Source organism: Meleagris gallopavo, chromosome 5 (assembly GCF_905368555.1).
Source record: "Meleagris gallopavo chromosome 5, MGAL_WU_HG_1.1, whole genome shotgun sequence".
Classification (NCBI taxonomy): Eukaryota; Metazoa; Chordata; class Aves; order Galliformes; family Phasianidae; genus Meleagris; species Meleagris gallopavo.
Window position 1 is genome coordinate 26,515,352 of NC_139408.1, and position 23,713 is coordinate 26,539,064.

A 23,713-nucleotide genomic window follows, 5' to 3' on the forward strand; every position below is an offset into this window, starting at 1 on the left:
ATGAAACACTAAATGGGATTGTGTCATCTGAGCGAGCCTAATTAGCTAATAAAGGTCAGTCTCATTAGAAGCTCTTCAGGGAAGAAGCGGCTGAAAGAAATTGAACAGCAAAAGACCATTAGCAAGCTGTCCTCCCTCACCTGTGCCAGGAGCACTCAGCGAGAAGCCAAATGTCTTGAACAAGCACTGAAGGAAGGTGTTGACACACAGGTGTTCTGCAACAATGAGAATGTGCTTATCAATCAGAAGATCATTCAGTGACATGTGGGAGCTCTGCTTTCTCTCTGCACAGGCAACGTTGGATGCCAAGGGTCCATAAAGCGAGCCTGCCCCTGCCCTATGTCTCCTCTGCTCAGCAGCCTCCAGAGCATCACCTCCCTCCTCAGAGGTGGCAGCCAGGCCCTCTGCTGCCTCTTACTCCATCTCTTTCCATACCAGCACACTGCCTCCCTCAGCTAGGAGTTACTAAAAGCTGTTGTCTATGCATGCATCTGCCATCCTACCACTAGGTAATTCTGTCTGTATGTTCATTCACTCCCGCATAGACTGCTCGTGATTTATACCTTTCCTTTACTTCCCTGTTCAGGAAAACTAGCTACAGAACTCCTAATATATACAGTCCAGAAGTGCCCAGCTAAAGGTGTGGGTTCCAGAGCCTTTCACTTGCACTGAGGACAGAGGCAAAATGGAACAGCTTACCCCCACAAAGCTGTTATCCCTCCTGCAACCAGATCTCCTTCAGCAGAAAGGTGTGGGAGAAGAGAGGACTGTTCCAAGAGGTCTAGACATAACAGAGGCACAGCACTACCCAAAGAAAGGGAAGTATCATTTCTTTAACTTCCTAACTGCTGATCCTGCAGTGCTCAGTGGGCCCCAGGGATGCCGAGATGTGCTGTTTCTCTGCAGGATGCTTTCCCTGTGGGCTGGTGGCAGCTGCAGCACAATCCCCTCCTCCTGGGCTCTTCTCCAGGGAAGAAAAGAGATTGGGAAACCTGCAAGCATTCTTCAGATACTGTTGCCTGTGACAGGAGGCATGTGGGGGGTGTCTTCCTTCCCCTGCTGTGGTAGGAAGAAGTACATTTTAAAGCTGTTTGCTCTTGACCAGCTGCAGAGCCCTGCTCTGCCCCAGTGCCACAGCACAGATGCAACTGCTGCCTGGGGGCTTACAAAGGTCGCTCTCAGGAAGACCTGGGGGCTTTTATTTGCTTACTTGATTTCAGAAACACAGCGGAAGGGGCTCCAAGGCCCTGAAAGAGCCGCTTCACTCCCAACTGCCCACGGTGCTGTTATTTCCACCTCGATTTTACGCAGAGACGTTTGCCGGCCGGCAGCCGGAGCAGCAATGAGCGGGCAGCGGCTCCCCCCAGCGGGCATCAGCAGCAGAAAGGCACCGAAACCCGGAGGAGGAGAGCTGAAGGGATGAGAGAGCCTCAGCGGGCAGCCAGAGGGCAAAGCAGCTCTCAGTGCGTCATCCGAGCGTGGTGCTTTAGGCAGGTGCCTGCAGCACTGCCCTGGTTCCTGTGATACAGCAGAGTGCCGTTACTGCTTTTATTTGATAGCCTTACTCTGCAACAGCTGTGAGAGCAAGGGGGAAGCTCACTTGGGTTGTGTAGGCTGCTGCACAAACTTAGAATTGCTGTCCCTCCCTCCAAAGCACGCAGCAGGAGCTTCAGGACAGCACCTAACAGAGCACAACTGTGCCTCATGGCTGCCCAGAGATGGAGGTGGGAGCCCTCCATGCATTCTTCTTCTCAGTCCTTTGTGCACAGAGGCCGTGGCAAGCGCTGCTGCTCCCACTGTCACTGCAGCCACCTCCTCCATCTCCCTTGTGCTGAGGAGATGCTGGAAGTGTAAAGCTTCCCAATTGCAATCAAGCTCTCTACGTCATAACCTTGCCCAGTGCTGGTTTTATGAATTATGTGTGGGGCTAACAGCCCTTGCAGCCCAGCTTCAGATGCTGAGAGCTCTGAGGGGAAGAACAGTGGGAGGCACTGGCTCAGCAGTCTGCTGCTGCTCGGTGCTCACCCACCTTCATTCTAAAGGTAGGAATGGAGTCTGCTTTTGCTGGTATCATAGAATCGTTGGAGTTGGAAGGGACTCATGAAGGGCATCTAGCCCAACTGCCCTGCAATGAACAGGAACACGTACAGTGAGATCAGAGTGCTCAGAGCCGCTCCAGCATGACCTTGAGTGTCTCCAGGGATGGGGCACCCATTGTCTCTCTGGGCAAATCTCTAAAATATGCCAATCTCTGTTTGGTTCTAACAGAAATGAGAGAGCTGCACATGAAACAGAAAAGGGTAAGGCCCAGCAGCAGTAGATGCAGCATTTTCTCTGACACTTGCTGCTTGTTGCTGGGATGACTAGAGTGTGCTACGCACAGCCTCATGACCAAATTTTGCATCTTGGCTTTACTCTACTTGCCCTGGGGGGTTTGTGGTGATGGACTATTTCTCAACCAAAGCTGCAAGAGCCATTTTTTCCCCACATATCAGGCAGCTTGTTCTTTTTCTGGTTCCCCAGCTGGGCACAACTGAGTACTTTGGCCCTGAAGTCTGCTGTAGGAAAAGAGCAGAAAGGAGTTGCTAACGATAGAGAAGTACATATCCAGGAGGAAGACCAGGCTACTTCTCAGAACGTGGGTTGGACAGCAGGCCTACAGAGGATGCGGCTCCTCTCAGTGCTCTGTCTCATTACCCAATGTGTCCCATGGGACTGCCAACTCTGCTCCCACCGTCAGAGCCCCACACTGCTCTGTGCTGCTCCATCCTTGCTTCTGCTGAGCTGCCTGCTGACTGAGGACAGAGTGTCCTGATGGCAGCAAGAGCTTTGTTTTGTAAATCCTACAAGCAAACCAAGCCACATGCACAAACAATACGCATTTCACCCCGGGAACATTCCCATGTTGTTTTCATGCCTGCATAGCTTCACTGAAAGCATCAAAAATCAGTAAGCAGATTTCTTTTAGCTGATGAACACTGACAGCAGCAGTTTTACAAATGGTGCTTAAAGGTGCCATCTTCCACCCACCCAAACAACTAAAAGCTCCATCCCAAGAATCTATAGGGCACACAGGGGCCTGCTTTGCATCAGCTGCTGCTTTAAGTTTAGCAGCCACATCCATTAGCCCACAACAGTGGATGTAACAAGCAGGAGCTGTGCAGCTCTTATCACTTGACAACCGATGCCACCTGCTGAGAGGGAGCTCCGCTGTCTGCAGCCTTGATTCAGCACAGCGGGAGCAAAATGGACTTTGACAAGCAAACTATGCAGCTAAAACACTTTATAACCATAAAAAGATGGGATGGGAAACAGAAGAAATGAGCAGAGCTGCCACTTATGAGGGTTGCTCCAAAAGTAATGCCTCCTATTTTATGATGTTGGCCCATGACATCACAGGTGGATATTGGTGGTATGGCAGAATAGGTTGAACCATCTCACCAATACTTCTTTACAAGTTGTTGCTATGAGACAGACAGAAGCAGAGGGGCAGTCTGAAGAATGGCATCCAACATGAAAGTGCAGATGAAACAAAAGGTGTCGTTGAATTCCTCCGTGAGGAAAAATAGCATCCAATGACATCCTCTGCTGCCCTGTGTCTGAAAGGCGTGAAGGCAGAGGAGAGCATGGCACACACACTGTTACTGGCAGACTCCAGCCCGGCTACCAGCACACCCTGTACTTCCCATGGCAGCTGTATCCCTCTGATGGCACTTACAGCTGAGAAACACCCAGCTGCCCTTCAGAGCTGCAGTTCCAAAGCCAGAGAAGCCAGCCCCAATTCCCTAAAGAAACATCCCGCAACTTTTATGCATGACATATCACGGGGGAGTACGGATTTGAAAAAGTGAATGTAAACAGAGCAGGTCTCAAAACAGTTCACAGGGAAAGCGGAGCCCACTCTCCTCACCGGGAACCCGAGGCAGAGGCGTGAATCGGATTGCGCAAAATCAGTCTGAAATAGTTGGAAACGACGGAAAAAAAAATCCCTTCTGTCCGTCTGCAGAGAGCAGCGGGGCCGCCAGAGGGAGCCCGGACCGCGCCGCCTGCTACCGTGCGATTTCGTCCCGTTGGAGCAGAGGCGGAGCCTGCAGCCCTTGCGGACGTGCAGCAGTGCCACCTGGAGGTGAAACCTGGCTACGGCATGGCCGCATCTGCGGTTGGAAGGGGCCTCCAAGATCAGTCGGGCCCGCCCTCTGCCGTGGGCAGCCCTGACCCCACTAGCTCAGCTGCCCAGGGCCCCATCCCGACTGCCCTTGGGCACCTCCAGGGACGGGGCACCCACAGCTCTCTGGGCAGCTGTGCCACTGCCTCACCACCATCTGAGTGAGGAATTTCTTCCTAACCTACATCTCCCCTCTATTGGTTTAATGCCATTCTCAGCCCTCCTGGTCGTAAAGGAGGCAGCTATGGGTAAACTGCTTCGTATTTCCTGTAATTCTGCACTATCTAGAAACTCAGGTGTTTCACATGCAGGATGAAAAGAACAAAGTCAAGATCAGCACATTAGCTACTGGCTCTAGAACTTGGGGCCGTCCACCTACAAACAGCTTTTTTGATGCAGCCACATCTGAGTGATGCTCTTAGGGCTACAAGCAGAGCAGGGAGCCCTGCAGAAATTCATCTAGCCGTGCCATCTTTTGGAGCTGACAGCAGGATAGCCTGTTTCAGAGCACAATTCCTATTTAAAACTGTCTCACAACTGGACTGATTTCTAGTAGTCCAGAGGAGTTGGGTTAGAAGCAGCCCTAACTGAGCTGCCACAGGAACAGAGAGCGTATGATAACCTGTGTGCTGGTCTGGAGTGCCTGCTGCCACCTTTCCAACCCAGGACAAGCACTTAGAGGAAAGCATCTTCTAGCAACATCTCTAGCACCTCCTAAACCTTATATATGCAGAAATGGCTGGGAAAATGTCAAGCATTTCTCTCTTCATCCTCCCAGTGCAGAAAAACGTGCTGAAGATGACATCGGGATTGTCACGGTTCCTACCCGCCTCCCCTTCCATCTCTATGGAAGCTGCGTTTTCAGCCACGCCTGAGCCTCCCACCGCCCCCCTGCATCACGCTGTCTCCTGGCTGCTGCAGTCTGCTCTGTTTCTCCCAGCTCCTGTCTGCCACTGAACGCACATAGCGTCGTCATCAGACAACCGTGTGAGCTGCCAAAATCCTATCCAGCGTGAGCCAGCTTCAGTTCAGAGCAAATCTTGCTGTTAGCTTCAGGATCAGAAACCTCCCTACTGCTGAAAGTCATCTCCAGCTCAAGAGGCTTTCACCTGACTGGAGCAGCTCCCAGCCGTGAGCAGACCCTCCACAGAACCAGAGCAGTGAATGAAGGAATTTTGCAGAAGGAGCCTTGTGATGTCTTCCAAAGCCACTCAGATCAGGCAGCTTCCAAAGGCTCTGAGTACCTCCAAAGAAGTTGCAGCACTGACAGGAGAAGTGATGAGGCCCAAATTATTATCTGAGCCTGAAAGGAGCAAGAGAAACCCAAAGCCAAGCTCCCAGCTGTCTCAGCGAAATCTTACTACTTCTTCTGCTGTCTTCAAAACACAGAGAAAAGCTGCCATGCACAAACATTTTTATCATTGTCTTTTGGTAGCAAAGTACCTGACACTGCAAGAAGAAACCTCTCCAAGGAGACCAGACAGTCCTGAAGAACATTTTGGAAATAGCTGTCAGGCCTCATGAATACAAATTGAGTTACAAAGTACATTAGAGTATCCCTGTGTCTATCTAAGGATTTCTGTCTTTATCACAGATATCAGATACAGAAAAGATCTTATTGGGCTTGGTCTGCCCTTGGGAAACATAGTAGGATTAGCCTCTGTAGGATGTGTGCAAGTGTTTTGTTTCACCCAGAGATACTCATGATTAATTCCCGTCTGCAAGGCACTAAGAACAGAGCACAGAGGAGCGGGCAGAGTGCCATCCATCCCATTGCGCCCCAGCTGGGAGGAAATCCCACAAATGGCAGAGAATCGCCACAGCCTGGCAGCTGCCTGCACCCCACAGCAGCATCTCTGGCTGATAGCAAGAGTCTGTGCTCTCTCCTTTTACACCACTGCTGCAAGAGTCTGTCCCCTTCTTTCCCACAGCTCCCCTTCAGATACTGAAAGGCTGAATTCTGTGAATGCTGTTACCTGAGGGCTCCCAGCACACTGCACCATCCAGGGATACTTGTAGGTCTTTTCCCCTTGACAGCTGTACATGCCCCAATCCTGCCTTTTCCTCACCCTGTTTACCTTCATCGGGATTTCTGATTTCTCCTTCAAGACCAGTGCTGGATTTAGCAATCCTCCCTTGGAGTCTCTCCTTCCAGCTTTCCTGCTGGACAAGTGGTGTGCAGGGTCATGGGCCTGTGCCTTTCCCCATCATAGGAACTCAGGTGAAGGGGAACCAAAGTGAAGGAACCAAATAGTCACCAAAATAGGAATGGATAAAAGGAACCTGAAGGGCAGTCACTAGGATAGGATTTCCCATTTCTGAGTCAGTACATGAAGAACTCTAACAAGAAAAGCGGGGATAAAACAGATCCAGCTAGTAACCTGGTGTGTTTTCCTGGGAGATGCAATTCCAAATCCCCCCCAGCAGCCTTGCAGCACCCTGCACAAACTCTGTACACCAGGCTGTATTGCAAAAGGGAGGTAATAGCAGAATTTTCTCCTGTATGCTCCTTTTTTCATCTCCCAGGCTGTCTTCTAGCTGAGAGCCCAGTCAGAGGTCTGTGAAGCAGCCATCAAGTGTGCGGACAAGATGGACTCTGCCTCCAAGCATCTGCTGATCCTACAAAAGGGCCTTGAGGCAAGCTTCTGCCCCAAAAGTCTTTTAGAAAAATAAGCTCTAATGTGATAAAGGAATGAATGAATGATTAAAGGATAGGAAATAAAAGGTGGAAAAAAGCTGCAGAATTTCACAATGGAGGAAGGTCACCGCGGCAGTCTGAGAAGGATGAGCGCCGGGGGCTGTGATGCTCAGTGGACTTGGTAAATTACCTGGAAAATGAGTGGGTAGTGGAAGTGAGAAACCTTATGGTGGCACAAGGATATGCTGAGTAAAACCACAAGGGATATCTGTGGAGAGCTGAGGAACAACCATATGCTACCAAGTGACAAGGTGAGAAAAGAGTAGATAACCTGCAACCTAGAAATTCAAAATAATGGACATGGGAAAAGCAGCGCTGACCTCATTACGTCAAGATGGGCTCCTGAGCTGGCTCTTAGCAATAAGGTCAGCTCAGCTTATGTTTGGTAGCAGAAAATGAAGTGTCAGGAACACTTTGGGAAGGAACAGGGAACAGAATGGAGAACGTCAGGATAAGTTCTACAGCATTCTCTTGGCAATAGGTGCCCCTTGAATGAGTACAGAACATATTTCCTTTATTTTGGTTTTCCAAATTAGTGTTAATGCAGTTAGTAGTTCTACGTAAAGCTGGGAGACTGATGAGGGATGGGAAACTGAGGAGGAAAGGCTGTCTCCCTCTTCTTGTATTCTAGGTTAAAATAAATACAATGTTCAGCAATCCCAGAAGCAAAGGGATCTTGGATCCTGGAACTATTGCTTCAACTAACCACAGGACAGTAATATCTTCTAGTTTTAAGCTGAAATTAAGTTCTTAAAAAATATCGGTCACTTACTGTCACTTCATGTTACTCTTTTTAATTGAAAAAATCATAAGATGCTCTCTTGTACTAAGTTTCTGTGCAAACTGACATCGGGAGTGCAAATTAATCCAATTAAAAAAAAAAAAAAAAAAAAAGGAAGAAGAAGAAAAGAAGCATCCAGCATTTTCTGACATAAGAACGAGAACATTTGTTGTTCACCTATGTACAGCTATATGTATTTCAGTAATGTATTGTAATTGCAATACAAAGAGACATGTTTGGTTGCAAGTCATCACTCTTTGGTGCTATATCTGATAATCAGTATATCTTTACACTCCATCAATACAGCAAGATATCTAAGAAGTGTATACACAGAACCAAAGAAAAACCCTTCCACAATGGATCTCTGTGCCTCCAACAACATTCGACTCCTTAAATAAGCTGCAGTTTTATCAAGCACAAGTATTGAGTGGGGAACATCAGCTGAGAGAACTAGCTGGAAAGTCAGGGCAGAACTCTGGAACCAAGGCTGGTTTCAGTGCTGCTTTCAGGCCAAGTTAGCCGTGAGGGAATCGCAGCCCTCAGGCTGCCAGCAGCACTGCGAGGACTCCAGCTGGGGCGGCACAGCGGCCTACTGATGTGAGGCACTTGCTGGGGAGAGCAGCGCTCATCAGATGTCTGTGCTCATTCTGAAAAACGCAACCTCTTCAACGGAATGTTAAAGACGGCTTCACCTGCATTTATATTATCTCACTGTTACGATCAGAAGCGGTGGGCCAGGGAGGAAATGAACCGAAGCGTCCCCAGGCCTCAGTCTGTGTAGTGCGGTGCAGTGCAGAAGTGTGGGACGCTGTGCTGAGCTCTGCAGGCATAGCCAAAACCCACAAGTGACAAAATGCCAGGCGAGCACCTGCTTCTGCTGCACGTTATCTCTGGCACACGGCTCTCTGGGCACGGCACAGCCTGTTCCTCCCATACAGGCGAGTTATCAGCTGAGCTCCCAGCTCCTGTTAAGCAAACTCAGCTTGGGGTGTAAGATGCAAAGAAGATGCAGATTGGCCTTGACAGTCTTTAGCCTTGCTTCTAGCCAAAGCTGAAACCGCTGCAAGGGAAAGTGGCTGTTGCTGAAGAGCTCTGAAGTAAGTATTTCTATTTCTACCTCTTTTCCTCACCAGCTTCACCTCACCAACAGTACAGCAAGGATTTCCTCACCGTAGCTTAGAGCTGAGGGACCTTCACAACCTCCTCATCATGCTCCTGCCCATTAGAAACCACCTCAGCAAGGCCTGAGCCTGCTGTAAGGGTAGCAGTGGAGGAGGGACAGCATCCCCTCTCACCCAGGGAACCCAAATTTAGGTGCCATGTGAGCTGTAAACAGCCTCCGCCCCGTTCCCTGCTGTCTTGCAGCAGAGCAAGTTGCTCACATACAGGGCTGTCACCATACTGGGGTGTCTGCTAGGAGACAACAGAACACCTCGGAGGAGGATTTGTTAACCACTGGGAGATGAGAGAAGGATTATATAAAGGTTTTTATAAAACAAATCAGCCCCCACACTGTGCTTGGTTTCATGGGGAAAATTTGCTGTGCCCTTTCCCACAAAGGGAAAAGCTGGTGGAAAAAAGGCTGTCTCACAATAACTATTCAGCAGGTCTGGAACACATCTCAGCCTTCTGTAGAAAGCATAATGCAATAGAGTGCAATACGCCACTTCTGAGGAGTAAAGCCTCAAAGCACTGCGTTTCATCGCACAGCGCACCTCCCCTACACCCACAGCTGACCACCGTGTCTTTTCATCCTCTCCTCTCAGTCCCACCTCCTGCATGCCTCAGCTCACGTCACCACAGCTCTACACCCTCTGACCCCATACCCACACCTGCTTCACCGCTCTTCTGGCACAACCCAGGGTGCAGAAAAGGAGGGCAGCCCCTGCTTCACGCTGCTCTCATATCCCCCTGCCCAGGCAGCTGCTGCTCCAGGCTGCAGATGTCTCCAAGTTAGGGTGTGCCGGTGCCCAGCCCGACCTATCCTGCAAGGTGAAGCGTGGGAACCACCAGTGTACATTACTTACGGCTGTGGGCAGGGCAGCTCTTCCACCTGCAGGAATCCAGCTCCACTTTTTTTTTTGTTGTGCAGAACGCTCATTCACTGGGCTGAGAAACGTTCAGTTAAAAACACATTCAAGATAATTCCCTGGGTCAAAGAATAAGATCTGGAAAACAAAACAAAGGGAATACCTGGCCTCCCTAGACCTGATGTTCACTGCTTTCAGATTTGGCTCTGAGATGCTGAAAGCTGAGTGAGCCCCCAGTCAGGCATGCCAGGCTGCCTTCACCTAAACTGCCTTCCATTTCCATAAATACTAGAATCTCGAGAAGAAATGAATCATAAATAAAAACCAAAACCCTGCCCATCCTTTATTCACCTGGTGAAGATCAGGATCAGGGAGCTGTTACAGGTTACAAAACAGCTATACAGACAAAGGCAAATGGGGGAATAATTTGTGCAATAACAAGCAAAACATTAGCAGATAAAATGTGCATGTATGTAACCAAATAAAGGCCTGCCAGGGGATAAAAAGGAAAAACTAGAGAACAAAACCCTTCCATCCCCAAGCACTCAATTAAGAGGTACAAGAAGGAACGAAGAAGAAATGAGTAATCCAGAAAGTTCCGAACAACAAACCCAACAAAATGAGAAGAAAATGGTTTAGAAGAGCCTTTAAAATGAGTTTTATTGTCAGAATTTTACAAGTAGCCTTCAGTGGCATCATACAAGAAGAACTCTGTTGCAAAACTCTAATAAATAGTCTGCCCCAAGTCCCAAAATATTTTTTGAAATAAAATAAAACCCAAACTTAAAAATAAAAGAGAATAAAAGCAAGACTTCAGGATGCTCAGAGATGTTAGCAATATTTCCCATTTACAAATTATATCAGGCATTATATAAATCTCCTTCATACAAGTCATTAAAAAACCCAAGACATTCTAAACCTTTACAAAAGCACTCCAGAAATAGTTCCAAAGAGATCCATTTCCATGACAAAACATTAGAGAAGAACTCCATGGGGATTAGCATCACAAATGAAGTTTGAGGTTGGAGTGTACTGTGCACTTGTGTGGAGCAAAATTAAAGAGTATGAAAAGGGGATTTGAAAAGAGCGTGGAAGTTTCTGTGACAAGCCTATGCCCAATGATTTTATCCTGTCTGACAATGTGGTAAAGGGCAGGGAGGTCTGTTCTGGTAGTTCACTCCAAACTTGCTGCACCTTGTGCAAGGCAAATTTGTTAAGGTAGTGACTGTGTACTCAGAATGGAACAGAAAAGGTTTCTCAGCACACTGCACAGCTCAATGATTGTGCAAACTGCAGCTCCTACACCTAAAAGGTATTTTCTGGAGAGGTAATATGTTGTGGCAAGTCGGCTGTTCCTTCAAAGAACATGAAATTAACTTTCCTGACATGAGGCAGTTTGGGAAATCTCACGCTAGACTGACGCTAGCTTCACTGGGAACTGGGGATTTCAGAGCTCCAATCCTATCCCAGTACTTAGGAAAAATGTACTTCTCTAATTTCACCTTGAAGTATTCCTCTGCTCGTGGCCACAAAGGATTTAAAGACCTCCCGTGTCATTGAACAAAAGCTTAGCAAACAGTTCTCAGATCTGCAGTGATTTGAAAAGAGTGGAGAAACGAAACGGGAGGGCTGGTGCACTGAGATGGCTTACGTGGACTTTCATGGAAATGTTTGGGGGTCTGTAGAGGAAATCTTAATCTCTTTACAACTTCAGCCTAAGTCTTCTGCACATACGACAGTAACAGATTCCCCTGGAAGGGTTGGGGACGATCCTTAAGCGGTACAGCAGCAGTGCTTGGTATCTCAGCCTGCCTGATACGGTACCAACCGCAGCACACCTCGTTTTGCTGTTTGTAAAGTTACTTGCAGCCGTCGCTTCCACAGGAAACAAAGGCTACCAGAAATGCTAATGCAATAGATGTGCGATAATGTGCCTCACCCACGGCTCAGGTCTCTCATCTCTCCCCAGGTGTTGTGATGCTGGTTGTACTGTACCTACACTACAGACACACGCTCTCTGTAACGTATGGGAAGGTAGCACTAGCAATCAAGCGCAAATTGCTAAGGAGACACCTAAAACATTGCATTACATCCCCTTGTCTGTGGCATACTTCAGAAAACAATGTAAGAAAAGCAGTAAAATAAACATTTCTTTCTAATTTTCTAGATGTCATAATATTTGCCAAAGCTGCAAGGAAAAGCAGATTACCTGAAACAGAGAGAAAGGAGATAATGGAACCAGAGGCAGATGGAGCAGCAAGCCCGATCCAGCCTCCAAATCGCTTTGTACGTAACAGATAAAGAAACAATGTGCAAAAAATAGACATTCACATTTTAGCAGTTAAACTTTTATTTTACCTCTTTAAAATTATTTACTTTGTTTTTCTACAAAAGGCAGACATTGATTGTTGATCTGCAATTGTTCGGAGTGCACGCAGAGATGCAAAAAAGGGTTATTGGAGGATGGAGGACGGGGAAGTGCTCTGACTATACTTTCACATGTCATGATTAAGGTGGCATTAAAGCTTAAGTCCCAGGATTAATATTCATTACAGATAGTTTCCTTCCCCGTACACTGCTCTCAGTTCATATCAATTGTGTTGAAAACCCACTCGGTGAATTTCTTCAGCTTCTCAGTTGCATTCTGGGATTCCTCCTGTAACCGCAAGTTGTCTTCCCGCAAATGTTGCACTTCAGCCTGAAGATTGGCTTTGTCCTCTTTTTCCTTGGGCATGAAGAAAAACACAGATCTTAGTGATAATTCTGAAGCATGCTTCCTTATCTACACGAAGTGGCAGGAATTTCAGTGGGCACAAGTCTCATACTGTGCAAAGATTTTATGTGCACTAATAGTCTTATATTTAAGGTGGATTTGTTATGTTTCATTCCTCACTTTTTGCTTGAACTGTCAGGGTTTGTCTATAAGCAAATCCAAATAACAGAGGGCTGCGGCTGCCTCTCCAAGTGATGAAATCAGTCATGTCCTGTTCTGTATGAACAAAATATGGAACTGCAGATAGCTAATTAAATAAAGGATAGGACACATTTCTGCAAATATTTCCCTAGCTAAAAGACTTTTCACCCAATCACAGCAGATCTTTCTTGGATCAAGCAGGCAGTAACATTACATGGAAAGTTTTCAATAACAGTCTCACTCTTCTGTACCGGCAGGATATATTTACACAGCAGTATCTATTTACATGGACTAACAGTCACCTGAATTAGGAGTGTAGGTACTCAGAATCACTCTCCTAATTTAAGCAGAGGAGTCAGATGCCTACAGTTTAGGCACTGCACCCTCATCTTGCATAATTGGAAGCATAGCCTGAGAAAAGTAGTAAAAAAATGTCATTTTCTCACAAAAGGATACGACTGTCACAGGCTCAGGCAAAGCAGAATTACACGGTAATTAGTATCACCTATCAGAACCAAATATATGCCTTACAGATTTTCTGTAGCTCAAAAATGTACCTTCCTTAAATCCTCTTGCAGCATCTTCAGCAAACCTTCAAGTTGGTCCACTTTAGAGGCGAGAGTTGGAGGAGATTCTTTACTATTGGAAGTAGGAAACAAGAATAAGTGCTCACAGCTTTTACCATCTTCACATAGGGTATCTAACAGCCTTCTCTGTACCGAGCTGCTCTGTTTAAGTGTGCTCTCAGGTATGTCATGAATTCACAAAACCAAGAAAAAATATCTAACATAGTGCATGGAACATGTGCAGCATACATACGAGGAGAACAAACTCAACCCGTGATTAAGTGCTGCCATCCCATCACATAGTTTATTTCAACTTCTCCTCATTACACCCGCCTTGAGTTGCCACAGTTTTGGACAACCTCACATACATACCTCTGACAAGAAAGAACCTGCACAAAGGTTCAGCTGTACTTACAATTCTTCTGTTTTCACTTCCCAACATCATGAGAACTTGTAAAGAGTTCCACAGAGGCGAGAAACAGCTTCCAGACAAAGGTATTTGTACTCTATCCCTCAGTTTGTAACTGAGGATACGTGTTTATGTGGTATACTTGCTTACCCTGTATAAGGCTTTATCTGTGCAGTAAGCTGGTCCTCAGCCTGGTCACCACTGGAGGCAGCGCTCACAGGCCTGTGGTTTTCATCCGCAACAGCAAAGAATGAAGCTCGCTGAACTGAAAAGGCACACACAGAGAACAGCAATGACACCACAGTAATGATGATTTGTTCAAGCACCGTGCAATAGCTACACTACAAGATCTCAAGGCAATCCAAGAAGTCTGTCTCAAGACTACAGTATGATGCACCGATATCAGTTTGGCAGAAGCAAACTGCTTGCCTAGCGTTTGTACCAACTCTTCCGCTGCACTGGATTCAACTATTGAGTCCTAGAACTGGTAGAGTTCTGCATGCTCATGAAGACCATGCATCACCCTCAGACTCATGAGCTGTTACAAAAGGGAGATGCTGCAGAGTGCGAAGCAGATGCCCCAGTGGCACCTGCAGCATCCATATGGGGACACTTCCAGTAGAGGCAAGAACTCAAGCTGGAGCAATAAGCACCGTGCAGAACCTCCTAGGTACACAGCCTAGTAATTCAGTACCTACATGTAAGTTTCTGTACTCCACAAATGATCTCCATCTTTAAGAAAGTAAAGCTCACTCTGCATAACTTATATGTGAAAAATAAACAACCACTGTCATTTTTCAGAACCAAGGTTTTTTTCCTTATGCCTTATTATAAAATCTTTTCAGATTGTAATGTGAAATCCCTTTCCTGCCTTATATCTGTATATTTTTTTGTCCTATAACTGCTCCCTCGCTGTGTTTTAACACATCTCTAAATCACTACCATGTGGTGTGACTGCAGTCAGCAACTGCCCCTGCCCCTGGAGTTTCCTAGCACAAACAGAAATGTGAACACTTTTTAGCTTAATAAATTACACCTCTCTCCCTTCCCAGCTGCTGATCTCATGCTGGAAACAGAAAATTATTTTTTTTCTGCTTGGCAAATTTTTATTGTGTGCTTTTACCAAGGCTAATAACAGGCATTGGTATGATTGAACGATTCCTGCTACTTTCTTTTTCCCCTTGACATAAGGGTTGCAGGAATCCAAGTAGATTTTATTCCAGCTGGTCGCAGGCATCACTAGTTACAACTCTAGGGGCTTGTACTGAAGACATCAACCATACAGAAGAGAGTGCACAGGACTGGTTAGTGCTTGTCAGCCCCTGCTGGCACCTAGCAGAGACTATGGACTAAGATTATATAGGCTACAGACAGCTGCTCCCTCTCCATGTCAAATCTTGAATATGTGAGATAAGGTTGCCAGCAAACACATTACCCCAGCTCTTCTTGTCCTGAGTGTCAGCCTGTTACCCTCACCACACTGACTTTGTTCACACTTCTAAAGAGAAATGCAAATGAGCCTGAGGTCTACAGAAATGGGGAATTCAGGTTGATGAGGGCAGTGAAATCTAAGGAGAAATTAAGAAAGGAGATCTTTTGAACAGAAACTGCTGACCACAGTGCAGTGTATTAAAACGTGAGTTTCATCCCTATGTTGTTGTGAACATGGCAACAGAGTAGAGCACAAACAATGTCTTGAATGCTAACTTATGCATACACTACCTTAATGGTGTGTCTGACTATCAGAGAACAGACAAGAAAACAAGTTACCCCATAGCATTCTCCAGCCATGCAGAGTAATGTTCTAAAGATCAGTGAAAACACTCTCATGAAGGTGGGTCAGCATTTGTGCAAAGATTAGCAAAAGGTACTTCTGTTTAATGCACCTAGAAGAACATTCCACGTGATTATAACAACTCCCTTTGGGCAGAAGAATGTTTCATTTTAAATTCAAATACATCTACGCAGCTTACAGTTCTCTTAGTTTTACTAAGTGTCAAGGAGATGGAAAGTACTATAGGATGAAATAACATCTATGTGCAAGCCTATGTATTTGGAGTATGCAAAGGCATACAGAAGGGCAAAAACTATATGCCAACAAGGCACATTTTCCAAATTACCTTGAGAACTGCACTACAGAAACTTCTTGCTCATGCGTAAGCAAACAATCATTAATGTGCTTATATGCTTTTTCCTTCTGCTCTTTGACTAAACTTTGCACTTGCAACAAATGTTTTTCTTAGCTGTTATGTCTGGAATTGCTTTACATGACATGAAAAATAGCCAGTTTCACAGATATTTGGCCAAACAGCAGCACAACAAAAGGAACTGAGCATGAAGAAATGCCACTTTATACGTGCAAACAAAGTTCTAGGCTGCTAAGACTTGAGTTGCTGTTTTAAAGGAGCTAAAGGCTCACACTAATAAAGCCAACAAAGTTAAGGGTCAAACCCCTCCCACTTTCCAAAAGAAAAACAGTCCTTTATGAAGCACGCAGAAGGATCAGCTTTCTAAGTATTATGTTCTGAAAATTTACCTTCAAAGGCTTTGGCAGCATCTACCAGGTTTGACCAGTCCAGATCAGAGGCAGAATCAGGCAACGGCATAAGACCAGGGTCTGGCATGGGCTGCCGTCTTTGCTCCTGGATATCTGTGAGGGAGCTGTCAGAGGCAGAAAACTCTCCTAGAGTAGAGTAATGTAGAATAAAAGGTAAGCTCCATAAAAAACAAAACAACCAAAAAAACCCCAAACCAAAACAGAGTTCCTTTCCTAATACTAAAGTATCTCTTTTTCATTATGGTGGAGGATATCGTTTTTAGATCTAAACAACTCAAAAGAACATTTGATCAACACCACAGTTAACCAGTCAGAGCATGCTACACTTTCTGAGATTGTGCCTCTCACCAGAACATTAAATTCCTTCTGAATCTGCTTAAATTTTTGCCACTTAAACATTCAATTTCCATCTCCTCCCAGTATTGAGGTGGGGGCACTACTCTTCTACCCAATGATTCCTGCCTTTGCACAAATTGAATGAATTTTGGAGGGCTCTGCAGCTTGCTGGGGCTTCTCCACTCCCTGGTACCCATCTGCTGCTCTAAAAAGTAAAAGATTGTGGTTTTCCTTCTTCATCTTCTATTTACAATATTTAAGCCAGTAGGAGCAGACTTAGGCAAACCAAAACATCTCAGAACAAGAAAACTCTGAAAAAATACCCAAGCTCATCCACAAGTTGGTATATGGCCAGCTATAGAGACAAAACAACAACAACAAAAAACACATGGGCAAGCTTGAAAAAGGATATAGAGAAATAAAGTTCCTGTAATTTTTGTGTAACCTGTTGCCTAAAAAGTGGAATATTTAAATTATTGCCACTAGTGAGAGAAAGAGCAAGTGATGAACGTGCAATTAATTACCTGTTATATTTCTATTTGCTGGCAAGTGAATCAATAAGCATGGAATGCCTGGTCAGTTAGAACACATGCAAGCTCAGAAGCAGCAACAGCCTGCTTCCTCATGCCCTGCGCTTGGTGAAGCATAAAGGAAGTTGCGACAAATGTGAGGCAGCATCAGAAGTAGAGAATATAACGGTGAGAAGATGGACTATATACATAGGAGGAAGCTGCAGAGAGGAAGGGTATACTAAAGAATCAGTTTGGGCCAAGGCACGGTAAATCTGGCACTGTGAACAGGAAGACAGCCCAGTGGTCAGGGCATAGACCCACCAGAAGACAAACACAATTATTTGCATTGCTTATTTTTGCCTTTTTTTTTTTTTTTAAACATTCTAAATAGCTATATAATTTCCATAACTTTAAGAACTTTTTAACAGCTTTAAGTAACATTGCTGCCTGGGAAACAATGAGCAGAAATACAACACTGCAGTTGCTCTTTGTTCAAAAACGTTGTGGTTTTTTTTTTGTGTATACTTAAACTAAGGTTAGCTCAGTGGCAACACTGAAGATTCTTGTATTGACTCCTCAGAAGAAGACAATTATTTGTAAGTTCTCAACATAGAAATGTTTACAACTAGTGAAACGATGCACAAAATTGGAAATAAAAGAATTAACTATTTGAAAAATTAATTGTTTTAAAAGCATCAGTTGGTTGTTAATTAAGACAGATGAGAAAATAAAAAATATTTTTAGCTCAAAGTTTTCCCCTCTTCAAACCAAGCAAAGGTGCTCAGGAATGGCAGTTCTTTGTCATTCAGATCTTTGAATTAAAATAACTCTGAATAACTTGAAGCCAACAAATACTAGAGGTATTTAATACTACTTAATCCTTCCTCTGAGCAAAGGCAAGTGGGGAGGGGGAAGGGAAGACAATTCACATGTCACTCAACCAGCCAGGCTTTTATCATACAGGCCTACATCTCACAGAAAATGCAAAGTCTTATTTTGTTGGTAAATGTATAAAGATTATGTGCTAGGAGGAGTAATCATTTTACTGTGGACAAAAATATGACAGTGAGAGAAGATTTTTCAGAGTAGAAAATACAGACATCTGAATGAAAAGAGTCCACATGCTGCCTTCTTCTTCTATTCAGATGGCATCATTAATCTTCTGACCCCAAACTCTCAGAAGCTAAGTCTATCAGTCAGTTATGCATGTAAGCAAGCCCACAAAGTCATTTTAGCACATATAAAAAGAAGAACTGAAGAGTTTGGCTTCCTAACATGCTGTATGGAAACAACAGTACAGACAGTGCTTAGTGCCTACTGTAATGAGTTGAATTTACTGTCAGTCTTGCACTGAAGCATGAAAATGTGAATAAATCCAAAAAGCCCTTTAAAAAATACTGCAGAATCGCTTAGTACACATTTAGTTATAAGATACAACAGGAATCTGTGAATTTCCCTTTCTTACCAGCTGAGAAATTCACATACAATAAAACACAGCTTATCCCAAAATCTTACTGGGACTGTCCAGTAGACTAAGGAAATTGAGTGCTTTCTTGACAACAGTTTAACAAGTAACTCCCTTCTAGAACTGCTAATGTGACCAAAGTTAAATAACTCAAGTCCTGTAAAATGAATAGCCAAGTGAGAGGAACTGAAAAATAGTTGGCGTAATAAAAGCTATTTCTAGTGTAGTCATACATTCAGAAGTCCACCAGCATTTATACACTTTCATACATTATTTCCCTAATAGCATTTTCTTCCCACAATCCCACGCTAAAGTAACTGCCATCTGAAGTTGTCACTGATAGATAATCAAGCATACATTATTTACCCATTGGTTCAATTCATTCTCATGACTGAAGACAATGGTGAAATTTTACAGCCGATAAGGCAATTATTGTGCTCCTTCCACAAGGTAACTACATGACTAGCTAGTCATGCAACCTCATACCCACTGAAGCGAGGAAAAAAATTCCGTATCTGTTTTATATTTCCAGGGAGGTGTGACTTGACTCTTCATTTCAGCAAAATCAAGACAGAAGTACTAATGGCTGTAACAAACCACTTTCCTTGACATAATTATGATGGATTCCTTTGAGAATAGGAAAATGAGAAACGCTTACCATGTAGTGATTTCATTCCCAAAGTATATGACGGTCTCCGTAGTGGCAGCGATTTTGGGAGAGAAGGGTACGTGCTGGTGAACAGGACATCATTTGGCATGGCTTGGTCCAAGAGTGAGGCCCGCGAGGCGAAGAAGTGGTCTCTTTGACCACTGTAAATACTCTCATCTGACAAAGTCCTTTGCAAGGCACGCCTTGTGGTAGGAGTGCTGGGAAAGGGAGACTGACAGGACAGAGTGTGTGACTATACATTCATAAAAAAAAAAAAAAGAAGAAATAAAAAAATAAAAAAAATCAATACAGAAACTTCTGAAATGTATGAAGTGATTTTTCTTAAGACTTTTTATTTTAATGAGAAAGCAAATGTTAGCATAATTTTGTTTTGTTTTCTTTTTTTCCCCAAAGCGGAAGGAGAAAATAAAAGAATCTGCTTTGAGGGAGATTATAACTAGATAACAAATTAGGCCTTTTTCAATCTGTCTTACAATTCTACTTTTAAGTATTCTTCCAGATTTGACTAAGGAGTAAATCTCAGCCTCCCTCATGAATTCTAGAGCTCTCATGTAGCAAAGATTATGTTTGCAGAAACAAACCAAATGCTGCATAAATGAGCCCTCCTCGTACTTGGGGAGGCTGCTTCCCTGCACGCAGAGCACCAACAAACACCAACTAATTAAAAGTCTCATCTTATTGAACAACCAGGAACAACAGTACCACTTCAGTTCTTTAGAATTACTTGAAAGAAAATTAAATGAGTCATCCCATGAGAACTTGTATCTCACCTCTTTCATAATCCCAGCTTCCTCCAAGCCTGGCACACAAGGAAGCAGTGCTGTGGTTAGTCTGAAGCTACATGCTCACTGGCCAGTGCTAGTAAGCTGCTTTCAAGCAACGCATACCATTCCTACCAGTCCAGACGCCAATCTTCTACTCTACCAGCCACAAATGTTCATGAAACCTGTGGCAATATAACCACCTCTGAGACGCAACATTTTTTATGGTTTGGTTGAAATTTGGTGCAAAGGCTTTCATGGAGAGATGGCAACCCGAGAAAAAGACCTTGCCACCCTCATCTGCTCTGTAAACATGTTTGAACAAGACAGAAAAGAATTCAATTTCTGGAAAGTGTGATTAAACATTATAAAGCATTACTCATCTGCACAGAAAAACAGTTCTCTCCTCAGAAAAAGGGAAAAAAAATGTTAAACAGACGGTACTCTATTCCTGTGATCAAAAACCCACACTACAAGGTGGGAGAAGAACATGGAGAAAGGACTATTGGTACTGTACAGTGAAAAATGATCTGCCAGATTTTTTTTTTGTCAAAACATTCCAAATTTTAATATTGGAAGTCTGCTGTAGGTTTTGCTTTTTGTGCATTAAGGATCAGAACAGCTAAGATTACTTTCAAAAACTTGCTATTGTGAAAGATAAGAAAGGAAAGAAGTCACATCCCACACCAGCTTTGTTATGTAAACCTCTCCCTTCTGCACTGCCTCCTTTAGGTCAGAACTCATGGCCACAACAATAGAAACCATGCATATACAATTAATGCTACAAAAATGACAACTTCTGGTACACAGCTGTCACTGCATTATGCTGAGGATTAAGCTGCTATTTTTTGTCTGAAATTTAAAAACTCAATCAGCAAGTGCACATTATGATCTCTTAAAAACTCCCAGCGTTTGCTCTGAAGAGGCAAATGAATAGAAAGAGCTGTTACGTCATACACTTGAGGGTCCTATAGTTAACATAGTGGTAAGGAATTTAAACTCCACCAGAGAATTAGGAGCTGGAACCACCAATTAATACCAGACCTTAAGATTAAAAGTTTGCACAGGTATAAACAACTGAAGGAGTCAGAAAATAGAGGTAATACGCATAGGAGATAGGAAAAAGAAGGGTGACTTATCTGAGAAGACACAATGCATTAGGAGTAGGTAAGGAGATGAGAAAGACTGGGTAGGATAGTAAAGCAACCCAAAATCATAGTTTAGAACAAATTCTACTAGAATACAAAGCAGTCAGCAGAAATGAGGGAGGTTTTCAGTCTTTGTGCAGTGAACATGAGAGGCATTATCATACTGTCCCTTTTTTCTTCTTTTTTTTTTTTTTCCAGCTATCAACATTTTTTCATGCATTCAGAGCAACAATTTTTTTGTAAGATGAAATATAAATCCTGCAGTGGGCAGAAACGACAGTTTAAAACACAGAATGTTTTATTTATTGGTGTGATAGTCTTGGTAATTTGCTGAAATTTATCAAAAGCATAACCTCAGTTAACATATTTGTTACCGTTATGAAGAAATTAAAATTAAGGTAAGAATGGATTCACTCAACCCAAAGCAAAAAAATAAAGTTTGGAACGTTCATACTTTTTATAGTGCCTCTATAGGCCTCTTTTACAGGTAACTTCTTTGAACAGAAGGGAAATTCTTGGAATGACAATAATCAGCTTGCTCAAAAATGACCAATGGGATGTTTTTGCTTGCCTGTGGCTCACTCAACACGTGTAGCACAAAGAAAGTTATCTTACCTTGACTTCATCTAACCTGCCCTAAGTGTAACATCTGCAATAGTATGTCTATTGAACCTAGAATTCAGAAATTTGACTAAGCCATTTTGGGACTTTTCTAGCAGAGGAAGAGGCTCTCTCTTCTGCATAGTTGCTGTGGAAACCATCTGGGGTAGGTGGCAAGTGAGCTGTGATGCACTGACTCTACATATATAGAAAGTGCAGAAATCAAGAGATTTTCTTCAAAATGATAGATTCTTAAAATAAATTCTTAAAAATACACACTTCATGATTATTATACACAAATACCAAACACCTCAGGAAATGTTTGCACAACTATTCTATATAAATATTTAAGTTTGAGGAGCATTCTTGGCCCTTCTTAAGGAATAGGATTAGAGAAGTGGGAAAGCACGCATATTGCAAGAGTTTCAGTACTGTCAACAAGTTGCAGTTTAGTGCTGCCATCAGAGAAGAGCAATTCAAATGCACAAGACAACATTACAAGATTACAATTACAAGATTTCTCATATGCTAGCAGTCCTACATGATGTTCTTTGCAATTAAGTACACAGTTGAAATACTATTGCAGTGACGAAGAATGCAACTATTCCCTAAATGTTTTCCTCTCCCAAGAACAGTCTGTGACAAACAGAAGGCTTTCTGTTGATGATAATTCAGACAACGTCTCGTTTTTCATTTTCTTATTATGGGTGAGAATGGGAGAGATCCTATTTGAGAAACTCAGAAGCCATTAATGCAAAGTATTGAGTACAGAACACTTCAGTTTCTGCCGCTTTGAAAGCACTCAGCATTTTCTACACAGATATTTTAGAGCTTCACAGCCTTCATCCATTTCCAAACTGTGACACCTTTTGCTGTATCAGTGATGTGTCCAGGCAGTGATGAATTTCCTCATCAAATTCCCCTGAAGTACAGCTTTACAGATTTCTGTTTTGTGTCAACAGAATTGTGACTTGGATCAAAATAGGATGTGTGCATTGCTGTTAAGGTATTCTCAGATTTCACTCAGCTGTGACAACAGATATCCAGCCTTTGCAACATACCTTGAAATTCTTTTGGGATTCAGGTGTTGGACTATCAAGATCTATCAGTTTCTTCAAGTCTTCTTCAACAGTGGACTTTGATGCTCGTTTTGGTGATGCTCGCAGATCTCTTGCTGATGCACGCAGCCGAGGGTGGGCCATTTCATTGCCATCACTCTGGTGACGTCTTAAATGAAATGGAACAGACACATTCAGGTCTCAAAGCCCTGGGGCAGGAGGCATGGATGAAACAAGAATTATAGCATCCTCAAAAAGAAAGAGCATAGGTAGAGGGCATGAAAGAGGAAAGGAGTTTCCCTAATACAGCAGAGCCTCATCTTAATGAACACCTGTTGAAGCAATCAATTTTGACACACGTTGAGGTTATTGTGAAACATTTTCTCAACAAGGGACCAAATCTGCTAAAATAATCCATATTTTGCACAAAACTAAAAATAATGTATTTCTTAAATCAGTGCAAGAGCAACACATAAGCGAGTTCCTTTAAACTTTTCTCTCTCTCTTTTTTCTGCAGCTTTCACAAAATTCCATCTCCTTTTGATAATCAGTTACTGGCATCATCTTGGAATTCTGCACTGACTCAGTAGAAGTCAAGAAAGGATAAACAAATTATTTTAAATGGGCTTTCCAAATCACTTGCTTTCAAAGTCATGTTAGACTTAAAGAAACCGTATTTTCACTAGAAAGTTGTTTCTCTGTTTCTATTCCAAAAGAGTTGGCTGAATATTGTAACACTGCTTTAAGCCAGTTAGACAGGATGCTGGGAGCAACCTAAATGAGCCAACATGGAGAGCCACGGAGTTCATACCATGCACAGTACTACTACATGAGTGAGAGGCTTAGAAAAGAACTCAGCCCTTACCTTAAGATGATTTTTAATATTTGCTGAAATAACATTTTGAGCCTCCTTTAAGAAGTCCCAAGGAAAGATAAGCTTTAATAGAAGTGAAACCCATACTGTGCAGCAAAAATAATAATTTTTAAAAGCATCTTATCAGGGAATAAGATTAGCTGACTATCAAATACTTAAGCCCAGTTGC

At 43.6% G+C, this 23,713-nt stretch overlaps 1 protein-coding gene across 3 annotated transcripts in view; it reads right to left on the bottom strand.

Moving 5' to 3' along the window:
- Positions 1–10,308: 10,308 nt before the first annotated feature.
- Positions 10,309–23,713, bottom strand: part of SIPA1L1 (signal induced proliferation associated 1 like 1) — a 190,538-nt gene continuing 177,133 nt past the window's right edge. For 2 of the 3 annotated variants that reach the window (XM_085224910.1, XM_085224909.1), the window contains 6 exons: positions 22,674–22,839; positions 19,092–19,335; positions 16,100–16,246; positions 13,714–13,828; positions 13,146–13,227; positions 10,309–12,399 (listed from right to left, as the gene is read on the bottom strand). In XM_085224910.1, the coding sequence (XP_085081036.1) occupies positions 12,256–12,399; positions 13,146–13,227; positions 13,714–13,828; positions 16,100–16,246; positions 19,092–19,335; positions 22,674–22,839 (898 nt within the window). In that variant the 3' untranslated portion in view covers positions 10,309–12,255. The remainder of the gene's footprint in view (positions 12,400–13,145; positions 13,228–13,713; positions 13,829–16,099; positions 16,247–19,091; positions 19,336–22,673; positions 22,840–23,713) is intronic. The other variant, XM_085224911.1, reaches the window with a different exon arrangement.